Below are 12744 nucleotides of genomic sequence, written 5' to 3'. Positions count from 1 at the left end.
GCATCAAATCATCTGCAGCTTCTCCTTTGGGCAGTGGCATGCTGAGCACTGACATGCGAAGCCCCAAAAAATAACAGCCAGTATTGTCTGCGTGAGGCTAATATTTGTATTTTTAGTATGTGAATCGAAGCCAGAGGGACTGAATGAGGAGCTCCCCCTCAGTTTAATGTTATAATTTACAGACGTCTACCTCAGGCTGTTTATCATTTACTGTTTCTTCTTTTCTCATGTATGTGAGGCTCCTCCCAGTATTTATGGTTCCTCCCATACCCTTCAAGAGTCTGCTGATATTCATCTTTCTTCCTTTGTAGTATTTTTCTTGTATTTTTATCGTATTTCTCCTTGATATGAATGTTTTTCAGTATTCAGTGTTCAGTATTGTAACTACCTGTTAATGGCTACACTGTGTAAAATGGGACTGATCTGTAAAAGAAAAGCTCTCATCTAATGTCCCTATAGAGGGAATTATCCCCCCCCCCACGACCCTTAAGGATAAACGGTGTAAGACAATGGATGAATGGATGTCAATTACTTTCTACTCTGTGCTACGTTTCTATTCTATGCTGCCACTGCTCCATATTTAATTTTTCTCTGTATTAAACAGAAAACGACCGTCTGATTACCGTCACTACAACTATAAAGCTATTATAGCATAATATTATAGTATAGAAATATAGTATAGGTATACAGTATTTTAGTGTAGTATTACAGTGTAGTATTGTAGTGCAGTATTGTTGTATAGTGTTACAGTGTAGTATCATTGTAAGGTGAAATGCTGTAGCCCGATGAGGGTCATCATTAAAGTGAGTACTCACAACAACTACAACAAATAAAAGGAATAATATCGGCTCAAATTAAGGTTTTGAAATGATGTTTGAAGTCTGTGGTTGTCCAGTTTATCTGCCGCTGTAAACCTGCGAATAAAAACTCTGCAGGAGACAATCAGGTTTGCGGATGCGAAGAAGAGATTCGTAGTTTCAGAGAGAAATGGAAAATGTTTTGCATAGATCACATCAAGGTCAGAGAAACATGAGGACAAAAACAACTGATTCGATTTCTTTTTTATTTTGAAGTCTCTGGGATCCTGAAGTTAAATTGTGGGGAGTTCTGTGCTACTGAATCTGTTGTTGTGTGTGTTTATTTGTCAGTAAAACCACGTCTGCTTGGTTGTTTTATAACTGAGAAGCAAAGCATAAGGAATTTAAAAAGTAAACTACTTGAAGTGTAAAACAAAGCTGCTTTTTGGTGCCAGAAGAATCAGTTCAAGTAAAAACTGACACTGTTGTGTGTTATAAAAAAAACCAAACTGAGGAAGGGAGGTTTCTGCAGGTCCTTCCTCCCATTCTGAGTTTGATAAATGAGACACAGTGATGAAAAGGCCCCTCTTGAGTTTAAGGAGAAACTTTGCACGACTTAAAATACTCACAAAAGCAAGCCTGGTCTCGCCCAGCATTTGTCCCTGAGCATTTTTCTGTGTGTGTTTGTCTCAGAGTGTTTGCAGACATCCCTGGAAAGAGACGGCAAAAGCATGTAGTGACAAGTGGAGTCATGAAAATGCAATTAGTCAAAGGTTTCACAGTTTGTTTGCACACATCGGTCACAAAAAGCCTGATGTTTAAGGGTGGCGGCATGTTTGTTGTCTCTGTGTGAGCCATTTAATGATTATCTCTGGGTGGGACTTTAAAAAAAGGGGGCATGACTTGGTTCCTGCTGGATGGGGGAACAGTTATGAAATGGCATCTTCAGAGTCATCGTTTTGAAATACTTTGCTGAGAGGGAGGCTGTTTGGGCTCCGTGAAATGCCTCTATTGTTTTTGCCCACAGATCCTCAGAGTTTCTCAACGCTCGTCACTTGGAAAGAGGGAGTGTGGGAGAAACCAGCCGAGTTAATCCTTATTCCAGCAGTCACAGCAATAACAGCCAAGGCGATAGGAAAATCCAAACTGTGGGAAAGAAGGCAAGGGAGGAATAAAAGCAGGGAAGTCTAAATATTAGCATACAGCTCCTTTAAAAAGTGGATTTCATGTGCTGTTGTGGCTGAATCAAAGAAGATCTAATGGGGCTTTTTTGACAACAGTTAAGGAACCTTAAATATCAAAGTAGGTCAGTTTGATATTTAAGGGTCCTTAACTGCATTGATAACAAGAACAATACTACTACTACTAATGATAATAATAATAAAACCTTTACAAAGCGCCTTTCAAAAGAAGCTATAAAGCATTTTATATGGGCATGGCAATGAGAACACAGTTGAAAAAACATGAGGAGACTAAAATCAGTAAAACAAACATCAAAATCAGAGTTTTTCAGAGTGACTTTTAAGAAGAAAGTGTGTTGGCTTCCCTGTTCTCCTGTGGCAGGTTATTCCACGACTGAGGGGAACAGAAAAGGCCAGCTGTCAGAGACAACATTATTAGTTAAGTGGAGGGATTTCAGTTGATTCACCATGAAGGCGAAGAAACACTCGGCAGTTCCATGAAAATGTAAAGGTCATGAGACAGATATAAGAACATTTCTAAGTTACTCGGAGTCCCGTTAAATCAGTCACTGATTGAAGTGTGACGCTTCTGAAGGTTTAACAAGCTGCATGGCCTGAGCTAACATCTGCTAACTAGCATCACACACAAAGTACAGCTGAGGCCGATGGTTCTCCAAGTATGTGGTCAGAAACAACATTTTTGGACGAATTACATTTTTTGCTGATTGATCCCTGAAGTTCTTACAGTTCATCCTGAGGGGAACATGAACGTCTGAACCAAACCTCATGGTAATCCATCCAATACATGCCGGGGAAAAAGCAAATGTTAGCCTCACAGTGACGACAGAGGAAAAATCAGAGGATCACTAAAGTGATTATGATTCATCAGCTGGGGAGCACGAATGTTAATATTGTTTAATATAAACTTTACTTAAACAGGGAGGGACAGTGAGCGCAAGTTCTCTTTCTTACAAGGAAGCTCTGATTGAAGAGCATATAGAACAATAAGAGCAGACAAAAGATCGTCAACATAAGAGGCAACATCCATTCAAAGAAAACGACCTTCTGGTGGTGCGAGAGGAACAATCAGAGGATCAGTAGAGTTCATCCTCTGGGGACCATTATTTTCTTCAATCCATCCTACTTAATAGCTTCACATGAACAGTTTAATTCAAACAAAAGCAATGTTAATGTCCTGCAGTAGCCGAGTCGGAGCCCAGATCTCAACCCAACTGAGAAGAACAGGGAGCAGCGTCCAGATGTGACCAAGAGGGTGTGAATACTCCTGCAAACATGAATTTTGTATTTTTATTCTCACTTTTGACATTTAAGGGTCTTTTTTTATGTTCATCCAGGTCAAAAAAAGTCACATTAAATGTACTTTGCTTCAACTTTGTGAGAGGACAAAACATGAAAACAGAGGGGGGGGCTTTTTTTCTCAGCACTGTAGGAGGCAAAGTCCTCCCAAACCCGTTGCTTCAGCTCATCAAGTTAGAGCCTTAATGAAACACAACCAGGATTTGTAACATTCTTGTCGACCTCAGCACGGACCGAGGCATCACATGTGGAGAGTAGAGCCTCTAAAAAAGGCATATTTTCAATCAACAATACTTATTTTTGGAGCATGTTTTTTTCTTTGCGTGTGGTCTCTGTGGCTGGCATATTTCCTTAATAGATGTATCAGAGGCATCCCAAAAAAAAATAAAGCCCAATAAGGCTTCTGGGTGTGGCAAAGCAGAGGCTGAACATTTCACATGACAACAGCATGAGCAGCCGGACTGACATGATTATGACTCGGCACACAATCAGGGGAAGATGCATGTTAGGAGACACTCAGCGACTGTAAAAATAGGGGATTCCTCTCCATGGAGTCAAAAGGAGCCGCTGAAATAAAGGGAGGAGGTGGAGGAGAAGGGCAGGTCCAGAGCTGTGGTTTGAGGTTATCCTGAGTCATGAAGGAACCTCCTCCTGTTCTCTCTCTGGAAAAACTGACAGGCCTCGGCCACATGAAGACAACTCAGCCTCGCCAGTCATTTAGCCAAAGACAGCTGCCGTGCAAAGGGGAAAAAAACCACTTTTATGAGTCATATTTTGAGAGGCAACACTGTAGTGTTTCCTGCTGTTTGCGTCTCAAGGTGTTTTCTGTGGCTTTTAGAGGCAGCTCTTCAAATTAAATGTGAATTATTCTTATTTGGAATTTCCATTCTGACTTCTTTTTATATATCACAAGGCTTCAGGACATCCAAAAGCTAATTTAAGAAGTAATTACTTTAGCCTGACTGAGATCTTATGATCGCGGCAATGCAGTTAAATGGTGTTTATTTGTTTTGTGTGTCTTGGTGCATTTTTCCCCACCAATGCTGTTACTCAGAGTCATGTGAAACTTTGCTGCAGCCACACCCAGAAGTCAACCATCATTCCCTCCGTCACTGCAGGAAAACACACACACACACACACACACACCAAGAATGCAAGTACAGTTGTGTGTTTTGCAGTCTTTTTGTGTTATGTGGTGTTTTCATGAAAAGATTTAAAGCCAACTGGTGCCTCAGAGATATTTAAATGAGGAAAAACCAAGCTTTTCAGAAGTACTAAGCTCTCTACTGACACTGTGTGGCAGGAGGGCGCGGCTGCAGTCTAAAAGAAAATGAGGGACAAAAGAGTATGAAAAGAAAATAGAAGTTTATTGAGAATTCTGAATCCTGCTCACCCTTCGACAGTAGCAGAAAGACGACGACAACACAGACAAACATTAGTTAAAATCTGGACACATAAATACCGTTTCTCTTGTATCATGAGATCCAAAAACAATCTTGTTCCAGTCACACAAAAGTAAAGAGGGGAGGGAGTGAAGGGAGGGCAACTGAGCATCTGCCCCACTGTACTGAACCAAACAAAACTAAAAAAAACACAAAGCGGCTGGTGGTCTGTCTGTCTGTCTGTCTCTAAACCTGAACATAAATAATGAGACTGTGCTGTGGAGAGACACCAGTAGGGTCAGTGCAGTGGTGGAGTGAGCCGAAGGATTCAGATTGTCGAAATTCCTCTTTCTCAGAGTCTCCTCCTCGATCTTTGCAGGAGCAGCTTGACATTTGGGGAAATACTTGTTTTCAGGCTGAGAGTTGGACGTGAAGACAGACGCCACTCTCAGCCTGTTAGCTTAACGTCGCTTAGTGGAACAGCTCGCCCACTTCCACCTCTAAAGCTCAACAATAAATGGCATTTGTTCATTTTATATGTTCAAAAAGCTACTTTTTCATATTTGTACTTTTCTCTCTGAAAACAGGCTGACAAAATCCACTTTTTGGTATAGCATTGCTGCTTATTGTGTTTTTGTATCATATTTAGCTATGGAGATACAGGATGGGGGTAGGTAGGTGTGCTCATTTTATGAAAATGACATGTCTTGTATTCTTTATGCACAATATCACAAATATTAAAAAAAAGATGTACAAAAAGCATTTGATTTTACACGACCAAGGAATAATGTGTTAACTGGTGAGCTTTAGAGGTGCTGGTATGGAGGTTTTACTACCTTTTGACAGTCAGAAAGTTACAATGCCGAGCGAGGCTAACGGGCTGCTCATGGTAGCTTCACATTACCGCAGAGCGGCAACGGTCTGCTAATTTACTCTCAACCAGAAAGCAAATTTTCCAAAATGTCAAGCTATTTCTTTAAGGGAGATGAAGCTATGAGGCCTGGGGGGGGTGACAATACAAACGCAGCTAAGCTTGCTGCAACCAGCAGGCGGGTGGCCAGGGGGGGTGGGGGTGGGTGGGCGGGCACACGTCTCGCAAAAATGTAGCATAGGTTATATTTTCACTTATGTACCAATACAGACAGTCTTTTGACACACACACAGACAGCTGGAGAAATGACACAGGCTGGTTACAATTGTCTGAACGATTCAGAAACTCATCTTCTAGTTTAAGTCTACTTTAACTCTTCTAACAGCATAAAGAAAACACAACTAAACTAATGTTGCTTGTGCCTCTTGAAAAACAAAAACAAAAATCTGGGTGTTTTCTCTGAATCTTAAGGCAAATTCAACAGAATGCTTTGTGCAACACCACCACAAAACATCGGACAAACCAGTGACCAAAATGTACGTACGAGTGATACAGAAAAACACCCGTCGCCAACGTCCAAACTGTCTCTGTGAGTGCCAGCCTGAGTGTACATGCAAGGGGTGGGGGTCGGGGCGGGTTAATGGGGAGTGGAGGCTTCAAATGACGGAGGGTTTACCACCACCCTTTACCAAACTGTGCCAAATACAGAACAAACGGAGCCAGAGGTGAAACCTGACCCAGCTTCCCCTCTAACGGCCCTGGACATAAAACCCTTTGTACAGGGAACGGCTCCCTGAAGCGTCACCCACCGATCATATAATTTCCAGTGTGCCTGTGACGTGAGCGAACAGCGAGCAGCAGCAGCATTGAGCCCCTGTATTGTTCAGCTTCCTCTTGCCTCACCTCCTGTTTTTGGCACTGATGAGTTTGGTAAGGTACGTGCATGGAATCCCAAAGTGTGGCTGCATTTATCTGTTTTTGTATGTACGAGTGTGTGTGTGTGTGTGTGTGTGTGTGTGTGTGTGTTTGTACGATTAAGATCATGGCTGTGCGTTTTTATATCTCGCTCACACTCAAAATTCTTTACACTTTTTTTCATTTGCCCTAATCTAAACCAAAATAATACAGTCTTCAGGGTGGGGAGGGGGCATCTGAAAAGCTTTGTAAAATGCAGGTGACCCCTCCCCTTCTGATGATAATTCTTTCGTGTCATTTCTCTCTCTCTCCCTCTATGAATCTTCCTCTTCTGTCTCCTCTTCCTCCTCTGCCGTGGACGCTCTAGCGGATGGCCTTGACGGGGCTCTTGAAGCTGGAGGCGGCTTGCAGCTGCAGCTGGTAGGCCATGGGGTGGATCTTGAAGCCGTACAGCCTGGAGAAACAAAAAGGTGATAAGATGATGTGAGGGTTTCTTCTGGACGCTGTTTACGCTGGTTAGCAAACACGATGAAACGCCCAGAGCGGCACAAAAGCTACAAATATGAACCTCAAATAAAACTGGCAAGCAGCTACACAAACATTCAGACTGAAATTAATGAGGCTGTTTAAACTGTGGTCAGTAATGTGTTTGCTTTCAGGGAGAGCGCAGTGACATCTTAAGCTCTCATTGTTTCCGATCACGGCACTTTACTGTCCATCATGTGACATTTTCTATGAACTGACGGCTGACTGATGTAAACAGACGTCCCTACAGAAAGAAAGGAGAAGGATGTGGATATGTGGAAAAAATAGACCTAAGTGCCTGAAGTATCCTTAAGCGTTTAGAAACAGGGACGTTCCTGGTGAAACATGTCTAAATGTTGCCATGCTGGTTTGGTTAGTGTGGCTAACAGCCTGCAGGTTAATGTCCACATGTCTGTGCTGAACGTGATTACACTTTGCTCCGGTTGAGTTGTTATATGTGTATGTGTGTTTAATACATGTTTATTCAGACACGGCCAACATAACGTCCATTTTAACAAAAAGAAAATTGCATTACTCATTATGGTACAAACCGTTTTTTTCTCGAGTTTTAAACTCCTTGGTATTCTTACACACTCAAAGATTTCCATCACGTAAAAATATAAACCTACAATCTGGTTTAAGTTTAAATTTCAGGCTTTTTTCAACTAAAAGCGGTTTTACAACATAAAAAAATAAACCTATTTACCACAACTTTGAGTTATCTGTTAACACAGGATCAATAAATAAAAATGTATCAAGGCTAAAATCAAACTCAGAACCTTCAAATTACCTGACGACTATATAGCGAGAGTCGCACTAACACAGATAACAACGCTGGCTAACAGTGCTAGCTGGGGTTAGCGGCTCAACCTTAATGTAGATAAATTATTGCTAAAGTGCAACACAGAGTGTGAAGTTCGACCTGCCGCACTAACCTCGGGACAAACTGGTTGGCTGGCCTCTTGGGCCTGTACTCGGGGTGAACCATGAACAGCATGTGGGGGAAGCCAGTGCCAAAATAGGCTCCATCTGTGTGGTGGTGCCTGGAGGACTTGGGTGTGTAGACGTCCATACATTTAGGACAGTAGAGCTTCACCATAGCCTCCCCTGGGATGTCTGACAGACCTGTGGAGGAAGAAACAAACCGGCTCAGATATGAAATCAAGTGAATATGCTACACCTGAGATAAAGACAGCGGCTACTACAGCACACATACTTCCTGGTTCACTGAAAGGTCTTTCACAGACAGAAAACTCGGACAGCATGCAAACAGGGCATTGTGACTAAATTCAAAACATGGCCACATATTATCAGTAAAAATTTCCTAAACAAATCAGTCTAAAAGACCGCTCTGTAAGACAGCAGTCTCACACACTGAAGTATTTTACATGTTTTTACAAACATGCAAAGCTATTTCTCTGAATAAATCACAGTGATGAAGTAAGACCTTGTGCATGTAAACCAAAACAACCATCTTGTGCTAAACATGAGTGACACTTTAAAATATGGATGTATTGCATTTAAGAATGAAAGTTTTGAATTCATGTTTTTACTCACCGATAGGAAGCATAGGCTGATTCTCACAATAGACCCGGGGGCAATAGCCAAAATCTCCCTGTTGATACTTCTCCAACTGCAAAGTATAAATCAAGATACGAGTCAACAAAAACAACAACAACAATAATAATAATAGGTGGCAACAATTCTTTGATTAAAGTACAGATCATATGCACATATCTATGTTACAACACATACAATACTGGACATAAATGCCCTCCAACTACTTTGACTTTTCAAGAGTTCATATCATCTAAAATAATCTTCTGACATTTAGCAGGCTCCTGTTGATTGTGATCAATGTGAACCAGACCAATACGTCTCTGCCACAATGTAAAATCAGCATCAGCTATAGATGGATATTGTTTATGACCAATTCCTGTTCGTTAGTCCACTACCTGTTTTCCTGTAACAGCGGCCAAAGGTAACAATGCAACAAGCACTAAAAACCTGAGAAATTAAAATAAATAACTCAACATTTTGGGACACATGCTCGTTTTCTTTTTTTACTAAGAGGTAGCATATTTCCCAAAATGCTGAAATATTATTTTAAAGCTGAAGTTATAGTCAGCCTTACTAAACCTTCTCCAAAGTCAAATCCAGCCACTTTTCAAGTGAAAACACCACATAAAATTAAGCATTTTCAAGGATTTCCAGCACCTGTATGAAACCCTGGTTAGTGGTGTGTTTCTGGCCTGGTTATGTGCGTTACATCCATCTTGTGTTTCAGTAGTGCTATCAGTAGCCGAGATCAGAGACACTGAACTATAAATCCAAACCCACGCAGCCGATATGACAGGACTGATGTTTATCACCAGCATCTGGTAAAAACTCCGCCTCGCGTACTGTGACTGACTGTCACTTGCTCAAGTACGCAACTCATCTATTTAAGTCCAACCCAGGTTTATATATTTTCTTATGCATATTACAAACTTGATCTCATCCACTAAACTGACGTCTGGTTTGCTGGTTTAAATCCATGTGAATTCAACATCAAACCAGATGTGAAATATGGTCACAATCTCCTCTTCTGTTGGCAGTGAACAACGGCCAGATGACCTTTGACCTTTTGGATATAAAATGTCATCACTTCATCCAAACAGACATTGGAGCGAAAGTTTGCCTTATTTATCGACTGAATTCTTGAATTATGTCGAAATTGTGTTTATTGAGGTCACATTCACCTTTGACCACTGAAATCTAATCAGTTCATCCTGAGTCATGGTGGACGTTTGTACCAGAGGCTTTAGACAACAGGTGGACGTAGCCAATGTGGAATCACCCATTGGTTTGTGGACTGCTGTTCTGAGACCTTGAGTTTGGATTTACGGGCGTTGCCATCTTGGTTTTTTGGAGCCAGAAGTGAAGAGCGACCGCTCCTAATTGGTTAGTCACCGTGTAGTCCCGCCCTAAAGCATTACTTTATGGTCTATTTAACTCATAATGGGACCAAAACTTATGTACAGACGGACGGGACAACCAGAAAACACAATGCCTCCGGCCATGGCTGTCTCTAGCACAGAAGCATAAAATGTAATTGTAAAACAGCTCCCTAATGCAGACAGGAGTAGTGGATTTTGCTGATGCAGCTGGCGCCTACCATCTGTGCGATGCCTCGGTTGGTGAGGATGTAGCGTGCGTGAATGAGGCCATACAGCATCTCGGCTGCCTGCTCAATCAGGTCGCTCTGGTTGGGATTGTCCTCCAGCTCCTCATCTGAAGACCAGAGGGAACAGAGAACAGTTTACAGAGATGCAAAACTACAAAAGGAGAGGGAATACCAAAACCACAGAGAGCTCTTATTTTTAATTAAAAAAAAAAAATAGAACAGGGACATATAATAGTTTTCTGATTCTTTTCTAGGCTTTGGCAGGGCATAAAACAAAGACAACACAAGCTCTGAGGGAGTCTGCAGACCAGCTGGTTTCAAAGCTCCTGTGAAAACGCACAATAATGGGAAAAAAAACAAAAAACTCCTGGGTGTTAAAGTATGTCTAATGATCTGACAAGGAGACATCCTTAAAAACAAAAAGGATGCTGAGATCAAATGTTCATTCTCATTTTTATTTATTAGATGAAATGTGCGACAGCGCTCAACTCGACAGATTAGAGGAGCAGCACGAGTAACGATCAGGATCGTCTCATAAATGACACACCTGGAACTCCTTTTACTCCTACCTCTTGATCTCCATTTAACATGTTAACTGGTAAATGAAGACGTGAATCAACATTTAGTCTCACCATTCAGTTTTTTAGGCTGTTAGGCTTCTTCTGCAGATGTTTGGGGTGCTTGTCTCTCCCCTCTGGACAGTTATCTACTGTTTCAACCAACGCACCCATTCAGCACCAATATATTTTACACACTGTCAATATGTGCGTCTATGAAAGAATTTTTTATACATTTTGAAAGGAAAGCAGCACATTTCTAAATTAGAGAATGTGGAGACATGAAAACAATGTACAGACCTGGTTCAAGGTCCAGGATCATGTCTAGGGCCTGGCGGTAGTGGGGAACCTGCTCATTGAGCCCCGTCAGGTTGAACTTGTCCTGGATGTAGTCTTCATCCACCTTTAGTTGGAGAAATTAGGGGAGAAAACTGATTATTCACTGAGACCTTAGTGTGGCTTACAAGTAGAATTGAATGATAGGTTCACATTTTTTAAGTCTCTATCTGCCTGTAATCATTTCTCCTGTACAGGCAGTGAAGAGACTCCTTTCAAATGTGACACCAGTGTAAGAGACAGGGGTTCACAGTCACAAGCTGGAGCTGCATTAGGCCGGGATCTCTACAGGGCCAGTATGAACACGAGTAATGATTACAGCGACTATAACACTTTCAATTAACGTATGGGCATGCCAGCACTATTTTAAACTAGACTTGAGTTGTGAACAGGAAAAATAGTTGGAGCTTGATCTGGCCGAGCTCTGGTCCAGGACCATGTCACTGACAGTGTGTTGAAAATACAAACTCTGGATGGTAAGAAACCTTCTTAGCAACTCACAGATAAAAAATGTGTCAAGCAAGATGATGACATGATTTGTTTAATCATTATATAGGACACTTTTCTCAATCAGAATAAATTGTGTTTTTACTTAACAGACACATAAAAACATTTTTTCCCAGCTTGTTGGTTTCCACATCACATTCTTCCTGTTATACGTTTTACACACAGATTTGGGACTGACATGTCTCTATTCTGGGAGATATTCATGTAGGACCTGATGCAGAGTTTACGGCCTTAGATCAGGGTCAGATCTGGCTGTGTGATCGTGTAATAAAGAGAACAGTAAGAGTTTCAATGTCACTAGTGATGTTTAAAATTGTGCTTGACAGTGACGAGTCCAGTTTTGATTTTACCATGCTTTTGATCAATGTACTCACCTCACAGAAAAATTCATTTCCCCTCAGTCCACAGAACCAGGAGATCCATGACACTTCCTCTGAACTGCTCATCTCTGGAAACCTGTGAAAGAGAGGCGAAAATACTCCATGACCCATAAATTAATCAACTACATCAAAACTGCATTCACTGATGACGCTAAAAATAACACGAAGAGCTCCCACTGCCAAACTACTATCTTGAGGTGGGTATAATCTTTCTCAATATTGTGTCAATAATTTGTCCAAACAGTGAAAGTATGGAGCTGAGGACTAGGCTAACTAGCTAGCTAGCTCAGGCTAGCTAGACTTATCATCTCAGCACTGTTAATTTCATAAAGTTGCCGTTGCAGTGCAGCTTTTTGGGGTCTTGAGTCCAACAAAAGTGTATGTTATTGATGATAGAACTAAACTTTAATCTATGGTGTCCTCATACGCGACGACAAACAGTTAATGCAGCCACCGTTAGCTTGCTAAGCTAAACCCCGCTAGCGGCTAGGATCCAGAATGAAATTCAATATGGCGCATCGTTAGAAAACAGGCCTCAAGACAAAGATTAGCTTTAAGGAGGTCCCTCTGCCTCTGCGTTTAAACACCTCAACGCAGTAACGTGACTAAATCAGCCAACTTACCCGGCTTTTCAACTTTTATACTCCTGAAGAATCCGACAGATCTAAAATTTAGCAACCTCACCGGTGTAAATAAGATGGACACCACCTCCCGGTTCACCCTCTAGGTTACGTTCTTCCTCTTCCTCCCGGAGCCGTCGGCAGCGCACGGAGCCGCCGGAGCTCTGCTGCCGCCCGCTGCTCACTGTCG

General features: G+C 41.7%; 1 protein-coding gene across 1 annotated transcript; it reads right to left on the bottom strand.

The window, feature by feature from the left end:
* Positions 1–4641: 4641 nt before the first annotated feature.
* On the bottom strand, positions 4642–12672 carry csnk2b (casein kinase 2, beta polypeptide). Its single transcript, XM_070846602.1, has 7 exons — positions 12558–12672; positions 11929–12010; positions 11012–11114; positions 10146–10261; positions 8546–8621; positions 7924–8113; positions 4642–6917 (listed from the first exon to the last, which is right to left on the bottom strand). Exons 2-7 carry the CDS (start codon positions 11998–12000, stop codon positions 6827–6829), a joined length of 648 nt encoding a protein of 215 aa, XP_070702703.1. The 5' UTR covers positions 12001–12010; positions 12558–12672; the 3' UTR covers positions 4642–6826.
* Positions 12673–12744: the final 72 nt, after the last annotated feature.

This window comes from Pempheris klunzingeri, chromosome 16 (genome assembly GCF_042242105.1).
Source record: "Pempheris klunzingeri isolate RE-2024b chromosome 16, fPemKlu1.hap1, whole genome shotgun sequence".
In the NCBI taxonomy this organism is placed as follows: Eukaryota; Metazoa; Chordata; class Actinopteri; order Acropomatiformes; family Pempheridae; genus Pempheris; species Pempheris klunzingeri.
Note: the sequence above shows the minus strand (reverse complement) of the source record. Positions and strands in the feature narration are given on the sequence as shown.

Bases quoted from the DNA above. Each gene is read 5' to 3' on its own strand.
- csnk2b (XM_070846602.1), bottom strand. From the start codon at position 12,000: ATGAGCAGTTCAGAGGAAGTGTCATGGATCTCCTGGTTCTGTGGACTG. The intron at 8,622-10,145 runs GTAGGCGCCAGC...TATACTTTGCAG, and splicing joins ACCGAGGCATCGCACAGATG to TTGGAGAAGTATCAACAGGG. The intron at 6,918-7,923 runs GTTAGTGCGGCA...TTGTTTCTCCAG, and splicing joins GCCAACCAGTTTGTCCCGAG to GCTGTACGGCTTCAAGATCC.